General features: G+C 40.8%; 1 protein-coding gene across 2 annotated transcripts in view; it reads left to right on the top strand.

Moving 5' to 3' along the window:
- kcnh2b (potassium voltage-gated channel, subfamily H (eag-related), member 2b) overlaps positions 1 to 27373 on the top strand; it is a 359465-nt gene that overhangs the window by 18409 nt on the left and 313683 nt on the right. For both annotated transcript variants that reach the window (XM_055007076.1, XM_055007075.1), the window contains exon 2: positions 26018 to 26248. In XM_055007076.1, the coding sequence (XP_054863051.1) occupies positions 26018 to 26248 (231 nt within the window). The remainder of the gene's footprint in view (positions 1 to 26017; positions 26249 to 27373) is intronic.

Below are 27373 nucleotides of genomic sequence, written 5' to 3' on the forward strand. Positions count from 1 at the left end.
AATTAATTAATTAATTGTTTAAATATTTTAAGTCAGCTGCTAATTCTATCTGTGGTTCAAAGGTTGCACAGTCTGACCTTAATACCAGTGAAGTAATCTATTTAGATATCTGGATAATAGGGGATATTCAGACTGAAATATGTTGTTTTAGACATCAGGACTGCACTGATAATTCAAAAAAGAAAAGAATATGATGACTTCTTGCCCATTTTAAGATGCTGCTAAGTCCAGTTCTATTTTTCTCTTAGTAGTGATTTGGGATGTTGGTATATTTTGTTTATTGTCACCACCAGCTTAAAATACTGCAGACTGAATATCTCTAAAAACTCAAGGCTTTACATTGAAGTGACAGAGTTCCAAATTGGTTTTCTTTGGCAATCCTAAATAAAACATCAGGTCTTCTTTGAGCTGCTTTGTTCTGCAGGAGCCGTCTGACTCAGAGCTTTGCTACCTATAGTAGGATTTTCCTGACCTGAGTCTCAGTGGACTGTGTTTGTAAACCTTACAGTGTGTTGTCTTGTTGTGTATTCTGTTAAATCAAAGTATGTTTGGAAGCATCACCAGGGGTTGCTCTGTATTTCTACTCAAAGCTGACCTGGTCCCCTGATGTCAGAAGTCCTGTTCCACGTGCCATTATTTCACCAGATAATAAATGATTACACACCTGGAACTGATCGTATACTATAAAAGCTCCAACCATTATCTATACACGCTTAATCCTCATTAGGGCCATTAGGTTGGCTGAAGTCTATCACCAAAGCCCTATAAAAGGTCACTTCAGATATTTTTTACGTACTTATGTTAAACACATTTCTTCTGAGTTGAGAGGAATAATAATAAATGTTCATTTACGCTGCAGAGTCTGATATTGTTCAGCTACAGCTTCCATTTCCCCACTTCACTGCGCCTGCAGGCAGAACCTGGTAATAATGCATGTAATTCTCAAACTCTCTACAGCAATTGGACACTTAACTCAGAGTTTTATTCATTTCAGTTCATAACCCAACAGATCCTCATGCATGCATTTTCACAACTGGAAGCTGTTCGATGATTTGGTCTATGATGGTTGTTGTTGAAGAGGAGTTTGACTGATTCTCTCACTGTGACGTCCTCGTTGTAGAGGGTGCTTCAAGGATTTCAACTAGGAATGAATGATACTGCATTTTAGCCAATATCTGATGTGCTGATGTAGTGGTGATACAAATACATGCACATATTTCTCCCACTTAATTGGAGAACATTGAAGTGGGCTCTAAGTCTCAAATCATGGAGCAGAATCTAAGACTGGATCGTGTTCAAATTTCCAAAAAGCTTCTTTAAAGATCTTCAAAAATCACCTGGAGAAGTCAGCATTCAGAGGCAGCAGGATTTACTGTTGACAGGAAATCCAGGAATAGTTCTTAGAAGTATTTATTTAACACCCCCAAGAAAAACTAAAGATACTGAGCTGTGCATCGCCTTTATGCTGTGAGTGTAACAACTTTAATCAAATATTTTCAAGGCCACATTATAATCAGTGGTGTCTGTATGCTGAGAAATTCACATGGCCACATGCACATATCTCACAGCTCAAACTGGTCTGAAGGCAGCAAACATGCCGTTTACCCATTGGCATGTATTCTTCATTAAATCTAAAACCTAAAAGAAGCGCTGTTAATTAATTTGGATAAATTAAACATTTATGCAAGATATTTTCTTGCTGACCATTTAAAGTCCTGTCACATTTTGGCTAAAGAGGTTATAAAAAATTAAATGACTTCCATCACTTTAGGCTGGAACTGAATCAGATTTTTAGCTGCATCTGTTCTATAGTGTCCAAAATATGTTTTCCACAAGTGAACAGAATATAGCATAACTGATAACAATCAAACCAGCAATAACTAGTATATTGGTAAAAATGGACATGAGAAACTGCTGCAGTGTTTTTATTCCTCTCTTTCAGCTGCTTTGGATTGCATTATAATTTCATCATAATGGAGTCTACCCGTCAATGCAGTTGGATTTTCTCTGCTTTCAGTAAAGCCCAGAACATGCTGGCCCTCCTGTGAGAACGCTGAACTCATGAAAACCTGCCGATGCCCTGAAACCAGCTTTTACAGAAACACTTTGTAAAAAAAAATGTGTTTTCAAAGTCAGAGCTGAAAGATGAGCTCCCGTTTTCTCAGATCATGACACATGCATTAGAAGCATCTCCACATCATCAGCTTTTAATTGGCTGAGCCTTAACAAAAAAAATACTACTAATAAAAAAGTTGCCCCAAAGAGTAAAGTGTCAAACATTGCATCTCTGTTGTGTTTTTCTCCTGCTAAGATGAAAAGATGAGAGAGTCTTGAATGCATCAGCAGCACCTTGTCAGGTGAAGCAGGATGTTTATTCCTTATCTTGACGTAGAACTGGAAGACGAGCAGCTTCTGTCCTGAAACAAAATCAAAGAAAGCTAAAGAATAAAATGATACAAAATAAAAAAATAACTTATTCACAACAGACAGATTTAATCCATCACTTTGCCGACTGTTTGTGCCTATTTTTGTCTTTGAGCAAACACACAATGATATTTTAGACATCTAAGCATGTTGGTATCTGAAAAGGTTGAATGGATGAAAGCTGTCAGAAGCTGGTGAAGATTAAAAGTCTGTTAAAAGAAATAAAAACAAAGCCGAAGCATGATTTAAATCCCCATATCAAATGTGGAGGATCTACAGTAACATTTTACAGCCAGTCTGATGTTTCATCTTTATAAGCTGTGATAAAACCATCCCTAGTTCTGCTGAGAGACACTTCATCAAGAGCAATAAGAACACTGTTTGATGCAATGTTTGACAGTTTCACTGAGATGCATTGATAAAAAGACATACTGGAAACACAAAGTTTGGAACAAACTCCAAGTGTGCTCACTCCCGCCACCACTGTTGGTGCCTGCAGACCTGCCCTGGTGGTTGGACTGGTGGTAGAACTGGTGGTAGAACTGGTGGTTGGACTGGTGGTAGAACTGGTGGTTGGACTGGTGGTAGAACTGGTGGTTGGACTGGTGGTTGAAATGGTGATTGGACTGGTGGTTGAAATGGTGATTGGACTGGTGATTGAACTGGTGGTTGGACCGATGGTTGGTCTGGTGGTTGGACTGGTGGTTGGTCTGGTGGTTGGACTGGTGGTAGAATTGGTGGTTGGACTGGTGGTAGAACTGGTAGTTGGACTGGTGGTTGAATTGGTGATTGGACTGGTTGGACTAGTAGTTGGACTGGTGGTTATCCTTGCAAGATGGGATTTGCGGTCTAAACCACCCAGGACCCTGCTTCCCCCTCCACCTCACCAGGAGCACCGCCTGCAGGCCACTGACTGAAGCATGTTATGTCCAGGTATCCATAGAAGCCAGTGCAGAGTTCTTGTTCAGTGATAGCTGATCCAGACCACCCTCAGTGTTATGATCCTGCTCTCTCCTTCATTCTCCCTCTTGGTCTCCTTCTTCCTCTGTCTGTTTTATCTGTCTCCCTTTGGCTCCCCCTGTCTGCACCTGTTGATCTCTGTCTTTCTGCCTGTCTCACTCACCTGCCTGCACTCCTGATTAGTTATATGAGTCACCTGCACTGATCAGCCCATTGACCTCACCTGTCTGCAATTACACCTCCACTATTTAAACTCTGCTCATTCGCTCATTCCCCGTTGGACCATAGATTCTGTTGCCCTCCTGGATCCAGTTTCTCCCCACCAAGCCTGCCACCTCCTGACTGCTTCAGCCCCATGGACTCTGCTGCCCCTCTTCCCTCCTGGATTTCCCCCTCTTGGTCTCTGTTGTGCTCCTCTCTGTTCATGGATTTTCCCCAGCCTGTTTTCCCCTCGGTTGTCAGTTCCCCCATCTTGTGAGTACCCCTCCTTAGCTTAGTTTTGTTAATTCAGTTCAGTTTTGTAGACTTCCATTTTTGTAATCATAGAGTTTGCTTGTAGAGTTTTAGTAGTTTTGGTTTAGTTCTGTCCCCCCAGTTCAGTTCTCTATTTATGTATTGGTTAAGTTACTTGGTTAAATAAATCCCTTTCAGTTATTCACTTGTCTGCCAGTTTGTCTGCGCTTGGGTTCTCTGGCTTCCCCCCATAACACTCAGACCCTTGATTTGACCTTATTGCAGTCCTGCAGCTTTCTCCTGGTTGCCCTCTACATGTATCCAGGGTTTCCTGCCTACTTTTCAGCCGCCTTTACTTAAGCACTCTTAATGCAGCTGTTTGGAGCTATAAGGACATTTTATACCTTTTCCTAAGAACACATTTTATGATATATCATTAGAACCGTGTTGTACTATGTTGTCCTTTTTCACCTGCTCATACAGAAAACTTGGAACACTACATGATAAAGTGCTATAACTGTTTACCTACTGCTTACAAATGCAAAGTAAATTGTTTGCAATATCCACAAACCATCAAGCAAGCACATTAACCCTGCATCCCTTAAAATGTCTGTGAATAGAATATTCCAAATATACCTCATTTAAAGTGCAGTCATTTCCAATTCTGTTTGACATGCTGACAAGCCTTCAAGTCCCTGAAATCACTTTGTTGCTGTGACACCTCATCTTACTGTGAGCTTCAGCTGGAAAACCCTGCTGTCCTGTCCTGTAGTGCACTTAGTAGGATTTAGGAACAGCAGTGAGAACAGAAATGTGATGACTTTTGTGAGGTTGTTTGCTCGTGTTTCTGGGATACGGTCAGCTTGAACCACCACCCCCATGGCCCTAAAGAGGGAAACTACTCCAACGGTAAACTCTTAATACCTCGGGATGTTTCTCTAGTTGTTGCAGTATGTAGTGTGTTTTTAATTTTAGATTTTAAACCAAGTTTTCAAGGGTTTTTATGGTGTGTTGGTCAGAGTGCTACATGTCCAGAAGATTGGACTCCATGTTGTCTTATAGAAGTTTCCTTTTTAAAATTTTTGTTAACAGGAATATTTTACCAGCATAACCTCAAGTCTGGCTGCTGAAATAAATGGATTTTCTCTAACCTAACAGACAGTGTAGCGCTAAATTATTATTATTATTATTTTTTTGCTATAAGGAGATTGAGCCATGAAGTTCAGTTTTTCCAGCAGTGTAACAACAGAAAGCAGATGTGAGTCAACAGATTACACGTCTATGAAATCCAATAGAGTCTGGAAAAATAGTCAGGATGTATTGATTTTCAAAGACTGCGAGTTTTAAAACTTAAGACTGATGACATTTTATGACACAATGAATACAGTTCTTACTCAGGTAGAATTCATGTTCATATAGAGGTGTTGTAATCGATACATGCTGTAGTTTTTATGGACAGAATCGGTGGGGGCAGAGGGGCCACAGCCGTCACTGAAATGTGATTGGTCAAGTTCATTCACTGAAATACGGATGTTTAATGAATGCAACTACAATGTCTTCTAGCTGCAAGGCGACAGTGCTAACCACCAAGCCACTGTGCAGCCCTTAATGAATGACCTAAAATCATAAGTGATCCCCTACATGGACGCAGGATCGGTCTAATAAGAAATAATTGTTAAATCTACTTTTCTTCACCTCAGACACAGAGTGACAGTTTTAGCTGGATCTTGTTTTACTGTAAAAGTCTAGTATTTCCTGAAGTCGAAATATTTTCCTGTCATATCATGTTCTTTATTGCAGAGATTTTACCAGATCCAGATGTTTGCAGCAGCGAGATTACTCCGGATGGATATATTATAGAACATGTCTTCTCTAATTAAGGAAGTAGCTCTGAAACATGGGGACAGATAACTGAATAATGAAACACACATTTTATTAGAACATGAGCTGCTGTAGTCAGATAACTACCGATGTCTTGATATTGGTGAACTGTTTCCTCTCCAGTCCACCAGCATCTTTTCTCTTGATGGACATCCAAATAACCAGAATGTAAAGTGAACCTGTATTAGTCTATGAACAATTCAAGGATATTTATTGTCATTGCATTTCTGCAACGAAACTTTGTTGGTACTTCCAAAAAAACAAAAACAACATAGTATAACAACGAACCGCCGTATAAAACAAGTATATTATATGTATATTATATATATATACACACACACACACACACACACACACACACACGTGTAAATAGAGACAAGTATTTTTTGTAAAAGTGTAGTGCCATGAGGTGCAACGTCTGCTTTAAAATGCTCAACAGATTACATTAACATCAGATAGTTAATAGTCTCATAATAACATTATTTTCAGCCCGTTTTTGAACTACATCAGTAACAATAAGATAATTCCTGAAATTCAATCATCACTATTGGTTTCAGATGTTCAGTGGGCCTACCTGGCGACCCCTATAAAATAATATGCAACTGAGGAGCGCCCGTTTATCTCCTTCCATCTTTCAAATCTAAAGATTTCAGTGTAGAAATTCCAAACTCAGCCTAGTGGGACTGCTCCAGCTCTTCAGTAACTGCATGTATTTTCCTGTCCTTCTCCTCTCAGCCCTTTGCCTGTACGTCTATTTGTCACCGTTTTATCTGGTGGCAGCTACTCTTTCACTCTGGTCCTCCCATTCATCACGTCTCCCTCCTGCGGGTTCCTCTAAACCTTCATCACACCTCTCTCATCTACTCCCTTTGTTTCCCTCTCTCATTCAGCCTGACTTCTGTGTGCCACCCTGAGAACGCTGGCACAGAAAAGACCAGCTAACCGACTTAAAGACCCCGGAGTCCCCAGTGTCCCGGGGATTTGACCTCATTTGCATAAATCTGCATAACCTCGTTAAGGCCGGGGGAGATGCTGTACACACTGTAGCCTGAGACACTTCAGAGCGAAACAGCCCATTAAGGATTGCAGTGATTATGGGATTATCACTCTTAACGACTGGACCAGTGTGTACTCTCTGAAAAGTGCACGTTGCTCCGCTGAATCCCGAGCTGTGGAAAAAGATTTGAGATTTGAGTCAGGCGACCTTCGGGCTGCACTCGCCTCGGATTTGTTCCTGACTTTGTTTTTCTGTTAAGATTAGTTCAAGTAGTGTACAGTAGAGAGGCCATGTAGTGAACAATGGATTAGGAAAATGGTGAATAAAATCCTCTTTCAGCCAGCCACTGAAAAACTTTCTACCACTCTTACAAATATTTGACTTTATGTTTTAGTTTGGGATCATTTAGAGTCATCTGAATGTCTGCTACGGTAATAAATGTAGGGATGTCACACAACCTGAAGCTCCAAAAAATAATTACAATATCAACATTTTCACACATTTCCTGGGCAAATATCAGCAAGCTTTCTATAGGAGATTTCTGTCAGCATTAAAGGAGAATCTCAGTTTATTTCCCATTACTGTGGCTGTTTCGGCTCTATGGGTCATGCTAACATTACACTCTCTACCCCTGCTGTAGAGATTTAGTCAAAAAGGACATCATATACATTAATCACATACAGATGGCATTTTACAGGGTGCCTGAGAGCAAACCCAGGAATGTGCAACTGTGAAGGTCCATTTTGCTAACTGCATTTGGGATCATCAGGGACAACTTGCTGGCTGACCTTTTCTCAGGCCAATTCTTCCACGTGCTGATTTGTCTGCATGAATGAGGCTGACTTTCTAAACACAACAGCAAACAACAGACCATACCTCTATGAGGACAGTCACATGTTATTATTTCAGCTTCTAAATGAGGCACACGTGTTGTTTTCTATTTAAATGTGTTAGTTTAGGATTACAGCAGAGTACAACTGGACTGCTTTGCTGTATTTCTGACTATTACTGCTCCTGCAAGCATTCATTCCCACACAATATAGAGTTCATTGATTTTGTGTCATCTCCTGACCTGCAGGGAAACATGTTATTTTACTGTTCAGTATTAATAAAGAGACGTCACCTGTCTGGAACACGTAGCAATGACATTAGTTAGAGCAGCAAGTGCACATTTAATACATTTCTCTGTAGCAGTGTTTTATTTTTGTGCCAGTGAACAGAGTAAGTGTCACATCGCCCAGAGTTGGCAGATTTGTGCCCATTATATATCAACAGTTTATCATTCTGAAGTCCAGCTCTTTTTCATCTCTGTCAGTAATAAAAAAATCTCTACATGTCAGACTTGCCTTGGTTTGGTCTGTATAGTAAAGACCTTAAATCTTCTTTTCAACTTCATCCATGGACACCATCCTTCTGGTTCCAGTAAATCCTGGCAGTTTATTGTTTGATTCTCCACTTCCACCCGCTGCAACATTAAACCAGCCGTCCTGGCGCCCAGATAGCTCAACTGGTTGAATGTGGGACCCATGAACAGGGATATAGTCCCATGAACAGGGCTGTAGTCCCATGAACAGGGGCTATAGTCCTGTGAATGGTGGCTATAGTCCCATAAACAGGAGCTACAGTCCCATAAACAGGGGCTATAGTCCCATAAACAGGGGCTACAGTCCCATGAACAGGGGCTACAGTCCCATGAACAGGGGCTACAGTCCCATGAACGGGAGCTACAGTCCCATAAACAGGGGCTACAGTCCCATGAACAGGGGCTCTAGTCCCATGAACAGGGGCTCTAGTCCCATGAACAGGGGCTCTAGTCCCATAAACAGGAGCTACAGTCCCATGAACAGGGGCTACAATCCCATGAACAGGGGCTACAGTCCCATGAACAGGGAGCTACAGTCCCATGAACAGGGAGCTACAGTCCCATGAACGGGGGCTACAGTCCCATGAATGGGAGCTACAGTCCCAGGTTCGATTTCAGCTCCCACCCCTTTACGGAAAGTCTCCCCCCCCCCCAATGCTTTCCTGTCTGCCTCTCTACTAACCTGTCTAATAAAGCCAACAAAATAACTTTAAAAAACCCAAAAACGGATGTTCTCACCAGATTTTCGTTGGATCACATTGGTCCCAATTCCAGTGCAGTCCTCCAGGTTACAGGGAACCAAAAATACAGGCATTAGTCAGGAGAACTAGTGCTAAGTGGCTACCTCGTGGCACACAGGCTAATAACAGTTATCATGAGGAGAGTCCTTTTATGCTTCACTGCAACATAAAGAGCTGAAATATTGCATTCACGTTACAATAATGTGCACATTTAACTGCCCAGTGCAGCACCTTGCCAGACGGTGCTGTACTGACCTACAAGGAAAGTTGAGCCAAGTTCAACTTTTATGTAAGAACCTTTTGCACAGGAACCTCTCCTGAACGAGTGTCCTGGTATCACTGAACGAGCGCTTAGTGCTCAGAAATACCTGCAGCCTCACTGAGCTGTGCAGTCTTAGCCAGCCCTCCCTCTCTGGAGGATGTGCTGCGTATCTCCCATGGTAATTAGCTGACACAGAAAACAATGTGCCAGCAGGTATTTTTGTCAACACTTTTCTGTCCAGTAAATAAATGAAAGCAAATTGGTGGAAATTCATTATTTACACACTGTTCAGAATCTGCTCCAGAATGCGAATCGAGTGGACAGAAACAAATGCTTGGACTGTCACAACATGACAGCACCCCGCTGTCCTGCTGTCAACTGTCTCACACTGATGACATCAGCACTTCTCCAGCAGAGCACTCTTTTCTCTTGTCCATTGAGTTTCCAGCCAGAATCTGTAATGGGATAAAAATACTAGTAAATCGTGGAATAACACATTGTGCTGTGACAGCTTGTCATTCTGGAGAAGCTCTGTAATACCTCTGCAAAGCCGAGAAAGCAAAGGAGGAATGCATGTAATTATTCTGGTGGCAGCGTGAGCATGGATAAATGTCTGACTGATAATCAGCTGGAGGCTGATCAGCCAGGAAGGTTTCCCACCTGTGAGCTGACAGCTGGAAGCTGGATGGTTTATGCTGCTCACCATTACTGGCTCATGGCTCATGTCCAGCTCCAGTTTTGTCCCACATCTATTTATCCCTTTATACATTATACTAACAAAGTTCTGAACGGTCTCTTCCATATGATGTGCTAATGGTCCATTCTGAAAGCCTTTTAGGTTCCTAATGGCAAATACATGTTCACATAAATTTAGAACTCCCATTAACTTGCCATTGAAGTTTTATACTTTCAAATCACGACTCTTCATTTTCTCTGAGTGGAGATTCTTCTTTTTTTCTTTTTAAAGTGTCAATAGTTGCTAAGAAATACTAATCCTAAGGGGAAAACATCCCCTTACAGTTTGTACAGTATGACTCAATGAACTGTTCAGGCCAGGGATTATAGAGAACATTATCCAGTGAAACTTTGCTTGCTGTAACCATTCCTCTGTTTAATAATGGCCATTTGGAGATCCTTCCACTAAGAGATGGACAACAAAATGCAGTCCCTCATTCTGTAAAAATGTTTCTGAAACTAATATAAGGCCTCAGCAGCCAGGGGGAATAAATCAGGAGAGGCTTTTTCTAGTCATTTTAATACTAAACTCTCTTGTGCTTCACTGGGCAGTGTTTCCACACTGAGCTGGGGTAAAAGGAGAATCATATAAGAAATGTAACTGTTTAATTTTCCTAACCTGAACTGCTGAAGCTTAACATAAACTTGAGACAAACTTAGAAATTGATTTTTAAACTGAATGAGGAGTGTGTATTTTATCTTCCATCACCAGGGGCAACGGAAGCACATCTGGAAGAGATCTTTTAATAGCAAGTATAAACAAGAGGAGTGATTACAGCAAACAAATATGATAGATTTCTGCTGATGCATTTTAAGAACTGATCAGTGACAGTCCCTTCGTATTCAATATGTTTAATTTCCTTACTTAGTTCAATGACACTAGAGCTTACTTCATGACACTTAACAGCAATTTTATCTTTTAAGTGCAAACTAATTTTTTTAAAAAAAGAGGATTGACTAAAGATGAAAAACTAGAATCTACAAATATATCTACACTGTTTTCTTCTTTTGGTGTAAAAGTCCATCTCTGGTTGTTTTTTTACCCTCTAAAAATCATTTTCTGTGTCTCAAAGTGACATATTTACAAGTTTTTAAATGAAATTAGTTCTTTTCTGCTCTAAAACGGCTTAGATGTAAGTTGACATCAGTGCTTCCTTCAGAATGTGCAGATCTACACCATCCCTGCAAACCAGCTCTGCTACTCAATACATGCTCAAACGGAAAACCATTTCTAAAGAAGAATAACAACACTGAAAGTGTAATGTTTGGTGGTACATTAAATAACCTGACAGGACGACGAAGTGTATGAACAGTAGCGAGTCAATCATTTGTTATTGTCCATCACCGTCGTCAACTCGTGATACCAGAAGTCATATTCCTTTCCACATCCGGTTACCTTTCAAAATAAAACAACACTAACAGTATAGCAATACACTACAAAAGCTTCAAGCTGACAGGATTGGTTTCTTATTTATGAATCTATGTTTTTTACACACTTCCAGCCTGCCACCTGCCTGGTGCTGGCTGCTTATTTTTCTAATGATGTGTATTCTAACATCTAAAAACACCATATGGACATGTTAACAAGGTTAGAAAAACACAGATTTTCACTGGATGGAGTCTTTAGAAGCACCTGAGCTGCTGTAAACCTTCAGTGTTCATTCAATCAAAGGATCCTTCTACTGGTTAACTTACAGTCCAGCATCTGTGGGCTGCAAAGACACCAGAGTCCTCCTTGAACATGAAGGGTCCTACATTAATTCTGAATTTACTGCCAGAGAGTGTCAGCTCACTCTGTTTGAGATTTTAGCATGTGTCACATCTTCAGTTTCCATGGCAATTGCACAGTTAGAGACAAGTAGAAACCACAAAAAAACATCTTCAGAGTGCCACTGAATTAGCTTCGTCTGCACCAGTAACCAAGCACTCATACATCTACGTCTTCCTGTGTTTCTTCTTCTTCCTCTGTTTTTTCTTTTTTCATTCTTTCCTCCTGTTTATTTCTTCATTCATATCCCTCATCTCCCTCTCTGTGTGTCTCTGTAGCCAGCAGGCAGGGAGCTGCTGTGTTGACTTGTGCTTCTAACACATGGGCTTCCCTCCTTATCCGCCTACACAGCGTACTCAGGGAGATTCCACACACACTCTCAGATACACACACTATGTGCACACACACATGCTGGCAGACTCCAAAGCCCCCAAGGTCTGGTCCTAGTGAATTATTCAGTCTGCGTTGGTGGGTCTGTATATGCATCGAAGATCTCACGTGTGTGTGTGTGTGTGTGTGTGTGTGTGTGTGTGTGTGTGTGTGTGTGTGTGTGTGTGTGTGTGTGTGTGTGTGTGTGTGTGTGTGTGTGTGTGTGTGTGTGTGTCTGTGTGTGTGTGTGTGTGTGTCTGTGTGTGTGTGTGTGTGTGTGTGTGTGTGTGTGTGTGTGTGTGTGTGTGTGTGTGTGTGTGTGTGTGTGTGTGTGCGTGCGTGCGTTTGGGTGTGTGCATGTCTTAAAAATCTGTGTGCGTGAGTGGGAATATGAAATGGTGTTTTCCTCCTGAACAGCAGCAGCTTGTCTTTAATCAGCTCCCTCCTCTCTGGCTTCTAAAGCTCATTAGACTGAAAGAAAGCAGTGGTCAGAGACAGCTGGGAGTTTCTGATTACCTCAAATATCACCACTGGACGTTTTGGAGGTGATGTATTTGTTCAGCCTTGTCCTATTACAACTAAACTGCCTCCTGCAGAACATTATGAGGAAGATGAATTTTCTCCTGGATTACATTTATTTGTATCAATATTACAAATATGTTTTCAATATTCATTGTCACGTAATGTTTTATTTCCTTATGCTCCAATTTAATCAGCTGAAGTTAAATCATTTGTTAGATGGAGTTGGAGTCATCACCATGGTAACCCAGAAAATGGAGGAGATGCTTCAAATATGTTGTGCAAGTGTCGTATTTGAACCTAAATCATATTTTCTTGGAACTCACCAAATGATTTTAGAGTCTAAAGTTAAGACTTACTTATCATCATGCCATCAAAGTGTGATATTTTCTAAATCAAAATAAGTTTTTTTGGTCTTAACCCTGACCAAACAGAGATTGAAAAGTCAAAGTAAACGATAAGCAATAAAGAAATTTGAGTCTAAGGCCAGGATGATACAGTTAAGATGAGTCCTGGAACACATGCAGCACAAATGGACTGTCTTCAAGGACAGTATTGCACATGCTCAGTAGCGTATATGCGTGGAAACCTACTTTGCATGTATGAAAAGTGATGCAAACCCCAGTTTCTTGCATGGAAGTCCTTTTGCTGACTAAAGCCTTGGTCTTCCTCCAGTGTGGAGACAGACAGCCAGACAGCTGTGTTCACCTACAGATGTGTACTTGAAGTTCATTTGCTTTTATACTACGTTAGAGAACCCTTGTGGATCTGGAAGATAAAACTATGACCTGATGCCACCATGGTTCCCTCGTAGCTCAGACTTCGTGGAAGCTTTTCCTACCATGTCACACCTTTGTACATCATACATCTTTCCTTAAGTGCTCCTCAAAACATAATTTAGAACACAGTTTAGTTGGAGACAGGGATGTTTTGTTCTGTTGCACTTCATAGCTGTCAACAATGGAGGAGTATTATCACTGATAAATGACCATGATTAATTATTTTACTATTCACTTAAAGGGATGACGACTGATAGTATTAGTGTTTCATGAATGATACAACCCAACACTAATACACACAACTTCCAGTACCTGGAGGATGTGTCGGTGTTTCTTAGTTATTCTAGTTATTATGAAAAATAAATAAGTGAAAAGACTGCGTTAAGTAATTAAAACAAAACGTGCAGTATAATCAACATGACCTGTTATTATTTTTACTACTTTTATATCATAATATGTTGTAATAATGAACATAGTGTAAAAATATTACTTCATAATGTTCCAGTTTTACCTTTGTTTTGTACTGAGTGATACGATTACCTTCATATGGAGCATTCTGGCAGACGTGTAAACATTCACACAGCTATTTCTATCCACTCTGCTTGTCCCAGCTGTAGATAACAGGACAGAGAGCAGCAGGTTACTGAAAGAGGTCAGTGCAAGTCAAACAGAGCTAAACATCTCTGCCCATGAGCTGACACTGTAAAGCACCTTTGAGAGAGAAGTGTGCACCAAGCAAAATGGAAATAAACTTCACTTGCTGTGTATAGCTGCCCCCATTACACTTGTTTAATTTGAACACATTGCCCGCTGGTTCCAAATACTGCCATCTCCTGCATTTTCCCCGAAAGCCTGCGGTGTAATAATACAGTACCTGACCCCCTCCTTGGGAGAATAATGGCAGCTTTCCCTCATGTCCAGCTGTGGTCTGAAGGCTGAGCACTAGAACCTTGAACCAACTGCTGTCCGTCCTCCTTTAATGCTGCTCACACTCTTCCACCATGTTCAGTCTATGGATGATGAGGCTTTTAATGTACTTTAGCGACGCTTGTTTCAACCTCTTTTTTATTCTTCAGATTTTTCCTCCAACCATCCTGTGACTTTCTTTGCTGAGTTATAATGTTGTCATCCAGCATGTACAATACATCTGCATTATATCTCTTCTTTATGTGTGTCCATCTGAATTATAACCACATTTATCCATTTCAGCCTCATCTTTTCAGGTCTCCTGCACTCTGAAGGATTCAGGCTCTTTAACGCTCTTAAACAGCTTGGAAAAAATATCTTCTTGGTTTTTCTGGCCATTATCAGTGACTGAAAACCACTTACTCAGAGGCTGCGAAATGAAATGCACAATCTACACACATATATGCACACATGGCTGCTTTTGTATTACCTAGTGCTCATTGCAGCCAGACAAACCCATCAAGCTTTATGAGCCTCTGAGGGCTGCTGCTGCCACTAATTCAGGCAGGCTATCGAGCGCATCCACCCAGCCGATCTCCACTGTTTCCATGAATATCTGAGCAGGCTTTATGTCTCCCGTGAGAACAGCCTGTTGAATATCGGACATGCAGCTCTGATAAATGATATGTCTTCTTTATGAAGGAACGAGGAGAGGCCGTGATAATGGAGTGCTTAACGCAGGGAGAAATGGGCACCGACGTTTTCATTCAGGAGCCCTGCCGTAACTGATGTCACTTTATGCTGGAAAAATGAGCAAAGTCAGATTTGATTCTTGCAGCAGGACTTTGATTGATGGCCGTTTTGGAGGAAGGAGAGGAAGAAATGGAGAAATTCAGGATTGGCTGTCAAGAATTTAGAATGTAGGTTCGGTGAAATGTGCAGAGAGTTTCAGTTAAAGGTCAAACAGTTGGTTTGACTGATATGATGTTGAGATCTGTCAAGGTTTTGGAGGGTAAATTTTTACTCAGACTACTTCTATTGCTATATTGAAGGCTATGTACATCCCTGTAGCCCTGGGTAGTAGAACTTTAGATGTAATTATAATTTCTTCTTCTTCTAAGTCCCGTAGCAAAAGTAAATGCTGGTGTGGTTCCAATGAGAGAACGCCATCATCTAAGGTCAGCAGCAGCTGTAGTTCCTGTGATCTCTTTGATGTTGTCCACCCTACTCGCTGCAGGTCTACCTCTCTTTCCTTTCCTTGAATGATTGTTTTTTCCAGGCAGTGATGTCTGGTAACATGACCAAAGTAGCTGAGTTTCCTTGCGATGATGTTCGCCCGCAGTGTTTTTCAACTCCTAGCTCCTTAAGCACAGATGCATTTGTTCTCTTGTCTGTACATGGTATCCTCAGGATCCTGCGGTAGCACCACATTTCAAAAGAATTCAGTCTCTATTTATCTGCTGACTTCATAGTCCAGGATTCAGAGCCATTTGATGCCACTGCAGCGGCTGCTGATCTCAGTAGTCTGACCCTGAGGGATGAAGGTGGTTTACTTTTCCATAGCTTGGTCATGTTTTTCACGACCCTTGCTAGTCTTCTTTTGATCTCTTGGGTGCAGTTCCCTTTTGCGTTGATGACTGAACCCAGGAACTCAAAGCTTTCTACCTCTTCTATCACATCACCGTCCAGAGAAAAGATTCAATCTGCATCACTGTGGCTATCGTCAACAACAATGATTTTGGTCTGTTTCGTGTTCAACAACAGTCCTCTGTCTTCGCTTGCGGTTAATTATAATATCACTTGTGTTCTAAAAGCAGAGACACAGAACACAGCATACAGCATTTAAAAGGTGCTTTAAAGTCTCTGAAGAGGGAGAGGGAAGCTTGGAGTGAAAGGTTTGTCCTATTGGGCGCTTCAGTCGAGGTGAACTTCCAGCTAAGTCAGCTAGGTGAGTGGTTAAGATGAGCTGACAGAACAGAGGAACTGTACGGATTCAGCAGAATACTGGTGACCTGTTGTTGGAAGAATAAATGAAGCAAATGAGCAGAGAAAGAAGTACAAACCTGTAGCAGAGCTGCTACTGCATGAGCAGGCAGAACAATCAGGAATGAAGAACCAAACCAGAGCTTATATTCTGCAGACGCTCCGCTGGATGATGAACCTCAGGTGTGTCTGATGAAAGTAGGTCGACCACGCCGAGTCCCATTAGAATACATGCAGTCATACACCAAGACCAAGCAGGGGAGAGGACAGACGAGAAAACACCAGGAGGGGAGAGAAAAGAAGCAAGATATTACCAGACCCGTGACAATTAATCCCTGACCGTTCAGGAAGGCTGTTAGTTGGGAAAAATCTATTGTGTCTAAAGTATTTACAATAAATGGCTTGAGTGATATTTGAGTGATATTTATGAGATATTAGTTAGGTACAATGTTATAATAAGAGGCACAGAAGTACAATCCCATTGTAAAACACTGTGATTTCTGTGAGTAAATGTGGATGCACTGAGGTTTTTCTTGGTTCAATCCCATTCATCCACCCCGATGAGTGTTTCTCTTCGAGAGATATTCTCGAGATAAAACAAACTAAATAGAAAACTTGATGTAGTATTGCTAGAGAAATGTTTGCATATTTCATATTCTGAATCTATACCTATCTACATCATATGGATGTGATCTGGAATTACAAAGAAGGCCAGTCTGTAAGTCCTGATCCTCTCCAGAATGCTAGATGAGTTTATTTGGTCTATTCTGCTCCACCGGTCTCTGATTAGAAGCCTTTTATTTATGAGCCGATGCAGTACACGCTGTGTCTGTATTTTTAACACAGGGTCGTGTTGTGTTGTCTCTCTTATTCCACTCCCTCGTTATTCTCTTCCCTCCAAGTTTGTGTTTGATCCATCATCATCTGTTATTTCTGCTGCTGGGAAAGTAAACACGACACCCACAGACACACACAAAGCAGTGCACTCAATCAGGACAGTAATATTCTACAAATCCCACATGAAGGAACACATCTTTTCAACATCCATAAATCTTTTAGCTGTAGTCTACAAACTCTTTTTAGCACAATAACTGATCAGACAGAACCATTCTTCCACAACACTGGGATGCACAAAGAGTCAGATTCAGTAGATTTACCCATTGGCCAAAAGTTGATTTCAAAAAGAAGCAAAGTGTTCAGAAGTGTCTCGGTGTGGCAGACAAACGTCTTGCCAGTGGCTGTAAAGTGACTTATGAATCACAGTTTCAGCAGGGAAATTGCTCCACATGACGTCTGTGAACTGGTTCTTAGACACAAATCACCAGGAATAATGACTCTCTGCCCTCTTCCTTGTTAAAGGATAACTCCTATGCTGGGACCTTCTTATAATCAAGTTTAATGAAGAACATTTAGGCAGAAAAATGAGCCCAGTGTGCAGACTTTTAATTTTATTCATTCATTTATTGATCATAGGGACAACTCCTGACACATTACCTTCTTCCTAAATGTTGGCAGTGAGTAGAGAAAGGCTCCGAGAGGAGGATTAATCAGGTATACATCAAGCAACTCTTGTACTGTTAAACTTCCCTGACTCAATAAAGATACAGCAGGAGGATTAAAGGGAAGCAAATGGACATGAAACAGACAGAAGTGTTTGATGATTTAAAGTTTAGTCAGCAGACGGACACCAATCATTAGAACCGCTGACAGGTGAAGTGAATAACATGGGTTTGCTCATTAGAATGACACCTGTCAGTGGGTTGGACATGCCAGGCAGCAAGTGGACAGACAGGTCTGGAAGCTGATGTGTCAGAAGCAGGAAAAATGGGCAGCATAAGCATCTGGAAGACTTTCTTAGGTATTAATGTGGATGTTACTTTGATACATTTCTAAACCTTGTTGTAGAGCATCTACCCTCCCTAAAGGCAGCGGCCTGTTGGAGCAGGAAAGGCAGACATTGTTCACATAGCATCAGTCATTGCACTGTCTGTCTTCAATACTCAATTGTGGTTAAGGGGGTCCACTAGTTCTTCATAAAGGGAACCTACTTAGTAGTTCTCGTGGACCTGTCTGTTAAATGAATGATGGCTCAGCCTGTATCTTCACTGGACATGATCCCTCTACTTACTGTGCACATCAAAGCTGTGACGCGTGCCGTCCTTGTTTTTCTGCTGTACATTTATTCTCTATATACATTATCGGCATATAGTGCTCATGACTATTCCACTGTGTATGAAATTTATTCAGAACTCAATGCCTATAAAAAGTCTCTTTATATACTAGGAGTAATGTTTCATGTTTTATATTTCTATTAGTTTATTAGCTCCTGAGAAACTGTTTCCATTTAAATTTATATTTGCTTTTCCTTTTTTTTTTTTTTTTTTTTTTAATTAATTCAATGACTGTGTGAACGCACATTCTTTACTCTGTGAACTTTGGCACTTTAGTCCGTCCGTAGCTGTCAGGATGCTGCTATGTATGTCTGGCATTTAAGACAAATCTCCCCAAGAGGCAATAAAGCACGTCTTTATCTGGATCTTGATGGAGTGGTTAAGGGTGTGACTTCACATACAGCCACCCTGCAGTGTAGTGGTGGCCGATCGCCATGGTCAGCAGGATTTCAGTCCAGAACAATCCCCTCCTGATTCTACTGATGAACTCTTCACTCTGTAGAAGGAGGGTCCATGTCTCTGGAATGAAAGTTTGACTCTACCAGCCCTCCATGACTGAGGCAAGAACTGATTCTGATGTAGGACCCTAAGATATTGCATATGTATTAGTTATTACTCTGCCAAGGAATACCGAGGAGTTATGTGACGATCAGCATACGTCTGTCTGTCTGTCTGTCTGTCTGTGCGCAACATTACTCAAAAACAGACAAATGGATCTGGATGAAATTTTCAGGGAAGGTCAGAATTGACACAAGGACTAAGTGATTAGATTTTGGCAGTGATCCGGCTTATAGTCTGGATCTACAGATTGGTTAAAGATTTCTGAAACATTGTGAGATAGTGACACGGCCTCACTGTAACCATGACAACAAGTGAACACTACGTCAGCTGCCTGCTGACAATCACATGATTGTGATCCTACTATACATCCACCACTGTGGACTTATTGGGACTTATCTGTCAGAAATGATACAAGGACTGAGCAGCCGTGTAAGAGTACTGCTCTCTGAGTGCTTCTCTTGTTTTAATTATGGGCACCTTTGTTTGAATCAACTAAGATAGAAAGCATTCTTTAAAACATTCTTAATTGTGTACATTTTAGTTCTTCTACTGTCACCTGGTCCTTTCCTTTCTGAGATACCAGAGAAAAATACTGTAATCAAAACAGCCTTTACCCTTCACCAGTATTTAAAGTCTGTTTTTTCAAACCTGGACCTGTTTTTTTGTTGCTGTTTTTTGGCATATTTTGATTTAAAGTCTGAGCAAAAAGCAATTACAGGAACAAAATCACACTTCAGCAACTTCCCTTTCATAGCTTGAAGTCCTTGACAGAGATTTATCACAGGATAGCCTCAGTGAGAATATCCCAAGATGAAAATTACCAAAAATGTAAGGACTCTTTTTAAAAAGGTTTTGCTCGACTTGCTGTCTGTAACAGTCTCTTGTTGAATTAAAGTTATTTATGTTCCCAAGGAAAATGTAATCTTCATGACTCTATCTTTAAAACTCCTCTGATGAAGAACCCCCATATGCAATCTGCAATCTGAAAAATAACTTCCAGTGTCCTAACCAGTTTGTTCTCATTATAATAGACAAGCCTTGTTTCAAGTGTTGCCTTGTTAGTGGTTTTCTAATGTGTTTGGAGACTCTCTGAACAACTGTTGTCTTTGTTAAAACTTGAGTTGACAAAAATGGACTGAATGCAACTTTTAGCAAAAATCTCAGATCTCCTTAAATTTCCACTTTCTCAGTCTTTTGATCCATCTGTTTTGAAATGACACTGTTTACTGAGAGGTGCTGCCATCTGAGTAATATTTTTGGGATATGGACACACTATGAAGTATGTTGTGAGCAATATTTCACTCACTGCCATAGTCAAAGCTTCTGCTGAATTCATCCTCGCTGTGCTGTATCACTGCATTCACTGCTGCTTTTATACGTAGATACTAAAAATAAGAATATGTGGTAATATGTAACTGGTCATGTCAAGTCTAGAGCCAAACAGTAAGAGCAGTCTCGTTGCAAATATTTCCCAGAACAAAAGTCTGACTCTGATATGAAAAGACAACAAGATACCAATTTCATGTGCAAACTGCTGTCGCTAATCGCATGATATGTCCAGATACCTGATAGTGATCCTGCTGTCACCAATAATCATTAATTGTGGGAGAAAACAAAAATGAGAAGACCAAAGACATGCCAGGGCTTTCTTATAGTAGCAGTAACAGTTATCTAACGTGGGCAGGGATCACTGTTACTGGTTACTAGTGGATCTGACTTTGCAAATCTAGGAAACAAGTTACCTTGAAAAATGTGTGTTCCCTTTATGTTGACTTTCTATGATTAGTAGTCATGTTTATTTCATTTTGTAAAGTAGTTTTTATTCAAAAAGGCAAAGCGAACCTGAGTTCCAGCCATTATCAACACAATTTAATCCTCATTAGGGTCATGAGGGGCTGAAGTCTATCCCAGCTGACTGAAGGTGAAGGCAGGGGACACCTGGACAGGTAACAGTCTATCACAGGGCTACACATAGAGACAAACAATCACACTCACATTCACACCTACGGACAATTTAGAATCACCATTTAACCTCAGCATGTTTTTGGACTGTGGGAGGAAGCTGGAGAACCTGGAGAAAACCCACACATGTACAGGGAGAACATGTAAACTCCATGCAGAAAGATCCCAGGAAGGCTGGGACATGAACTGGGGATCTTGTAGCTGTGAGATGACGGTGTTAACCACTGAACCACTGTGCTGCTCTGAAACTGGGTTGTTCTACTTTTTACAAGCTTGTCACCCCTGAATAAACTATTGTTTAGGGATTTAGGAAACTGCATATGCTAGAAAAAAAGATAAGCACAAGCCAGACTGATTATTCCACAGGATTATTTTTTATTTTAAAGTGGCAAATGATTAAATAGTTTTTGGTCTAACTTGTTATTCTGAAGTAAATGTTGATAGCACACTTTAATGGCTCCATCTGCATTTAGATTGGCTCCCTATAGGTCTCACTTTCACCGTGCAAATCTGTCAGCCACTGGGTAGGAAATCACCCAGGAAAATAAAGATTTAATTTACAGAACAAACAACAGAGTAACTGTGGAAACTCTACAAGTGGTTTTGAAGAAGCCAAATACAATGATGAGGAACAGCTGTGAACTCATTTGATGGACTAGAAAGAGTTCAGAATCAACATTCAGGAGATTTTATTTCTACTAAATCCCTTTATAGCAGCACTGACGTGAGTTTCTATTTGAAAAGTGGATTCTTATGTTTTGCTTCTTGCTCTGGACAGTATCCAGGCTGTTAGTGGAAGCCATGTTCTCCTCTTCCCTAAGTGGTGTTAATCATTTCATGTCCTGTGTTGTTGTGAGGCTGTGAGGAAAAGGGAAATCAGTTTGGTCTTTGCGACAGTGGCACCAATGTTAACACCACATGTAAACACTGAGAAGCTTACTGGTACACTAAGTGACATTCTGAGCTCTTCTAGCCAAGGCCAGAGTTTGTGGAAACACACAACATCACACAGTCATAAAATGGACATGGAGAGAACATATTAGTTCAAGCATAGAGTAAATATCATGATGGCACTAAATGTGGTTTTGAGTGTTAATATTCAGTATGAGGCCAACACAGAGAACATCTGGAGCCAGCTGCTGACTGTCTTCAGGTGTAGACTAGCAGTTACCTTGTGAAATCTGAAATAGAATGCAATGGATGAAATAATGGCCTGCCAAAATGAAGATGTGAAAGATTAAATCATTGGTGACAAGTTGAACAACTCACCTAGAAACTCAGAAAAAAATTGAGCCCAGCATCTAGTTTCCAGAAACATCTCCTGTACTGCTTATAGTTTATAGCTCTAAATTCTGTACAATACTCAGAATACACGAGTTAACTCAACAGGAGACACAGAGATATAATTAAAATTGTTATGATCCTGCTCCAGCCCCTTCCCTTCTTTCCCCTTTTTCCCCATTTCTCCCTCATGTCTCTCTCTCTCTCCCTGTCTCTCGCCCTCCTGCTCTCCCTGTTTCACCTGCCTGCATTCTGCCATCAGCTGATTACTGCAATGAGTGTCACCTGCAGTAATTAGTTCATTCACCAGTTCTCAACCTCACCTCCAGTATTTAAGCTCCATGCTTCCATTCACTCCCGGATCATAGATTCACATCCCTTCTTTGATTCTGTTACCCTCCTGGATTCTGTTTCTCCCCACCAAGCCTGCCACCTCCGGACTACTTCAGCCCCATGGACTCTGCTGCTCTCCCCCCTCCTGGATTTCCCCTTCTTGGACTCCGTTTGTTCTGACCTTGTTAATGGATTTTCCCCAGCCTGTTTTCCCCTCGCTTGTCAGTTCCCCCATCTTGTGAGTACTCCTCCTTAGCTTAGTTTTGTTAATAGTTCAGTTTTGTAGACTTCTGTTTTTGTAATCATAGTTGCTTGTAGAGTTTTAGTAGTTTTGGTTTAGTTCTGTCCCCCCAGTTCAGTTCTATATTTATGTATTGTTTAAGTTACTTGGTTAAATAAGTCTCTTTCAGTTATTCACTTGTCTGCCAGATTCTGTGTCTGCGCTTGGGTTCTCCGGCTTCCCCCCGTAACAAAAATACACAAATGTAATGTAAGTAATCACTGGTGTTACCTTTTAGAGTTTAAATACAACACATCCTCCGTAAGCTCCGTGCCCTCTCTGTCGCTCCACACCTCCCTATTACTATTGTACACCAGCATCATACAACCCATCGTCTTATGCTGCTCTCCCTGCTGCTTCAACATGCTCTCCATCTCCAACAGAAATAGACTCACTAAAATAACACATATAGCATCCAAAATTATTCATCTGCACACCAAGGACCTCTCCCATCTCAACAACAGAGCTGTGACACGCGTGGCTCGGACAGTCAGCAGGGACCCGGACCATCCCCTCCACACTCACTTCTCCCTACTGCCCTCTGGCCAGAGATACAGGACTCTTAGGTGGAAATGGGCAGGCTTTAGCAAAAGTTTTGTCCCCTCTGCCATTGCTGCTCTTAATCACCGGTAGTGTGTCTCCCACCCATTCCTCACCAGCATGTGTGTTGTCCTATTGTCCTGTGCTCAGTTGTCTATGATATGTGTATTTTTTTTATGTACGTGACAGTGCCTGTGACAACAAATATCCCCTTGGGGACAATAAAGGTCTATCTAGCTGTGCTTTATCTGAATAATAAAAATGTTCCTGCTGTACATAAAACAGCCCAATAAAACAACAATTATGTGAATCTACACTCTGTAGTTTAAGTTTTATTGAGATGAAGATGTGCTTTTCCCTCCTCCTTTTGCTTTTACTGGAAACATTATCTGAACTGTCCTCGGTGCAAGAAGAGATTTTTCACTGTAAACAGCAACGAGTGGCAGGAAGTCCACCCAGATACTCATTAGGGATCCTAATTGAGAAATGACAGTAAACTAACAAATGTAGTCTCATTCTGGACATATCACTTCTCTTCTGTCTCATCTTTTTCTCCCAATCTTCATACAGTTAGTATTTTAGTTTAATTTCTTTGCCATCTTCTCATCCTTTTTCTCAATATATCTCCTATTTTTCTGTTGTTTTTTTAAATCATCCCATTCCCTCCATGTATTCATCCTCATCCAGTGCTCCTGCTGTTTCTTCTGTCACCAGCCTTTCCTTCCTTCCTCCAACCATCCACATGACTATGAGTGAAAGCAACGAGGAATGTTGAGGCTTTTCAGAAGCTTAGCACACTTTAGTGGAGGCCGTCTGTCACCCTGACAGCATCAACAGACTCTATGCAGACTGTCTGCACACATGCATGTTGTTTGAATGTGTTCCTTTAGGACACTCATGAGACGCACAACCTACACACTTTTTGTTTATTCACATCTATGTAGTGTGTGTGAGGCAGCAGTGAGTAGGGGATCTGTACATGTGTGTGTTGAAGAGCAGCTCCTGTGTGAATCCATATCATCACTGAGCAGAGGCCATGGAGCTGAATGGATCTTAATATTAGACTGGTTTAGTTAGAGAAAATCATCAGATCTTTGAGATTGCAGCAGCTTTTTAAGCTTAATACTGCAATAAACACATATGCAATCAACATTCAGTTAAATTTCTGAAAAAAGAAATCTTGTCTTGTCATAGTATTGCTAACCACAATAGACCATCATAATAAAATCACTATTTAATAACAGGATAAATACAGCTATAAGTGACTTATATTTTTGGTGTGATTTGCTCGTGACAGTAGTTTTATTATTATTGCTTTTCTACTCATTTTGTTGTAAGGACTTGTGTTACTTCTATTTTATTTTGAAAGTCAGCATCTTATTTTGGAGCTCACACATTAGCAGAGCACAATCCAATATTCAAACAGGTGAAAATGTTTTTTTTTTTCCAGAAGGGAAATATGGCTGTTTTTATTGTTTAGCATCAGGCTGTGTTAAATTTGACACTTTAGCTGATACTGAATAACTTTACAATATGTTAGCACAGATTTATCAGCTTTGCTAGCTTAAGCTACTTGAACATTGGTGCTATATTAGCTAATTGTGCAGGTAATATTTGCCATTTCACCAGTTAGCTGGGCTTTGCCAATGTAAAAACAGTGCCTGTCAAAATATGCTTCTTATACAGTGTATGGGAATAAAACATGAATGCTTTATCTTTTTGCCTCATAAAATAATATAAGGTTTCTTCTTGAAACATTGATATTTTATTCACATAAGCATTTCCTCTCCATGTTTTGAGCCCAGAATGTTGAGACTGAGAAGTTTTGCCTCCCTTTTTTGCAGCTGATGTTTGTGATTTATAATGAGTGGAAAAGCACGTGTTGCTAATGCCTTTAACTGTCAATAACTCCATTGAGTCATTGACAGTTAAAGGTGGGTCCTGTGGGTTGCAGGGTGGGACCTACCTAGATCAGGCTGATCCTGGACCATCCCACAGATGCTCAATAAGATCTGGATCTGAGGAGTGTGGAACCCGGGTGAACAGCTTAGGTCTGTCATATTCCCCTGGTTCTTCTGAGCAGTTTTTGTAGTGTGTTGGGGTGCATTGTCCTGCTGAGGGTGGCAACTGGCATCAAGGACTGCTGTTAACATTGGGGTTAGGGTTTTTTTTGACCTGCAGTGTTTAAGTGGGTGGTACATGTCAAACATCCACATGAATGTTAGGACTCAAGGTTTCCCAGCAGAACGTTGTATTATAAGAAGATGATGAAGGTTCTTCACTCCACCTGTCAGTAGTCAGAACGTGGCTGATGGTTGTAGATGTGATGTAACTGCTCGGAAGATTGTGGGTCAGTTTGACCAGAAATGCCTGTTGACCTGCATACTGCAAAATCCAGATGTGTTGTTTGTTTCAGTAAAATATTCTTAGTCACAGATGACAGTCAGACGTTATCTTGGTGTCACAGCATCAACATGAGAGAATAATAATAGTAATATTAATATTAATATTAATAATAATAATAATAATAATAATAATAATAATAATAATAATAATAATAATAATAATAATAATAATGTTTTACCACTTATGATGTTAAGCAGTAGAGAGAGTTAAGCAGTTTTATCCTGTGAGAATAACTGTACTATATTGGAACTTTTCACTGCTGCGTTCAGTCATTTGATTTGTTCTGTTTGTGTGTTGCTGTGAAAATTGAATTAATGTAGATGTTTTTCTCTCTCCTCCCACAGGTCGTAAGTTTGTCATTGCCAATGCAAGAGTGGAGAACTGTGCTATCATCTTCTGCAACGATGGCTTCTGCCATATGTGTGGTTACTCGCGTGCTGAGATCATGCAGAAGCCGTGCACGTGTAACTTCCTGTATGGACCTGACACCAAGAGACTGGCGATCGCCCAGATGGCACAGGCCCTGCTGGGGTCTGAGGAGAGGAAGGTGGAGATCGACCTTTACCAAAAAGATGGTAGGAAAACACAGAGCTTGTTAGTTGTGTTGATGTTGTAGAGGATGCACCACCTCTACACATACCTGCTTCTGGCCTGCTGGCTGGTACATTAGATGGATATGGGTGACGATTCTCTGGTGTGTACACTGCACAGTGTCTTTGAATGTTTGGGAAGATACTGGTGTGTGTGTGAGTGCAAGAGATTATTGTCATGGAATCAAAAATGTAGCAGAAGCATAGAGTTGTATCAGAGTAGGAGGTTAGTAGATGTGCACTTTGTGTTTTGAGATTGGAATGGAAGTTTCTCCAAGAAAGAGAAGTCAGGATATCATATGCTCTGCTAAGTGTCTGTTTTTGGGATGGTGGAGGTACTATGGCTCCCATATGTGTTCATCTGAATGTTTGTATGGTCTAGTCACTATAAAATATCCTTGTTTCTTGTTATTGTGTTGTGTACAGACTGAATGGCACCAACAGCTCATGTGTTTGTCTGAGCTCTCATGTGTTCATGTTGCAGCAACTTCCTAGTGCCAGATTGTGATTTTTTATGAGCATAGAAGTTTAGAAAATGCAATATATACACCTGGCCTGTTTCCAGCTTGTATTTAATTGAAGAAAACTAGTCTGTTGCTGTATCAGATTACTAATGAATGAGTTCAAAAGCAATTTGAATGACCATCTGCTCTTTTTCATGAAGTACCAGATTTTCAATAGACTTGCCCTGAATCCACTTGACATAGTGTACTTTGAAGAGGGCAAATGGGGGGAACCCTCAGAGAATTTTCTCGTGTGACAAGAGTGTATTTATGTTTACACAAATGCCAACTGGATCAGGACAAGGTAAGAGGATGCTGGTTGCTACAATGACAGATGGCTTCCATGGTGATAAAGAGCTGCCATGGTAACAAAGTCAGCAACTCCCTGGGCTGTGGCCAGAGCATCTGCTGGACGTTTTCCATCTGTAGATGTCTGTGTAGTTTCTCATTCATCCAGGTCATGGTTATCCAAAATAGTTTAAAGCAATCCAACTAGACTTCAAGAAAGTTCCTTGAAGACATTTCACCTCTCATCCATTTTGGACAGGGAGGACAGATGGTTTGAGAGAGGTGTGAAAGAAGCCATCCATGTCAAAGTGGAGAAGCC

This window comes from Amphiprion ocellaris, chromosome 22 (genome assembly GCF_022539595.1).
Source record: "Amphiprion ocellaris isolate individual 3 ecotype Okinawa chromosome 22, ASM2253959v1, whole genome shotgun sequence".
In the NCBI taxonomy this organism is placed as follows: Eukaryota; Metazoa; Chordata; class Actinopteri; family Pomacentridae; genus Amphiprion; species Amphiprion ocellaris.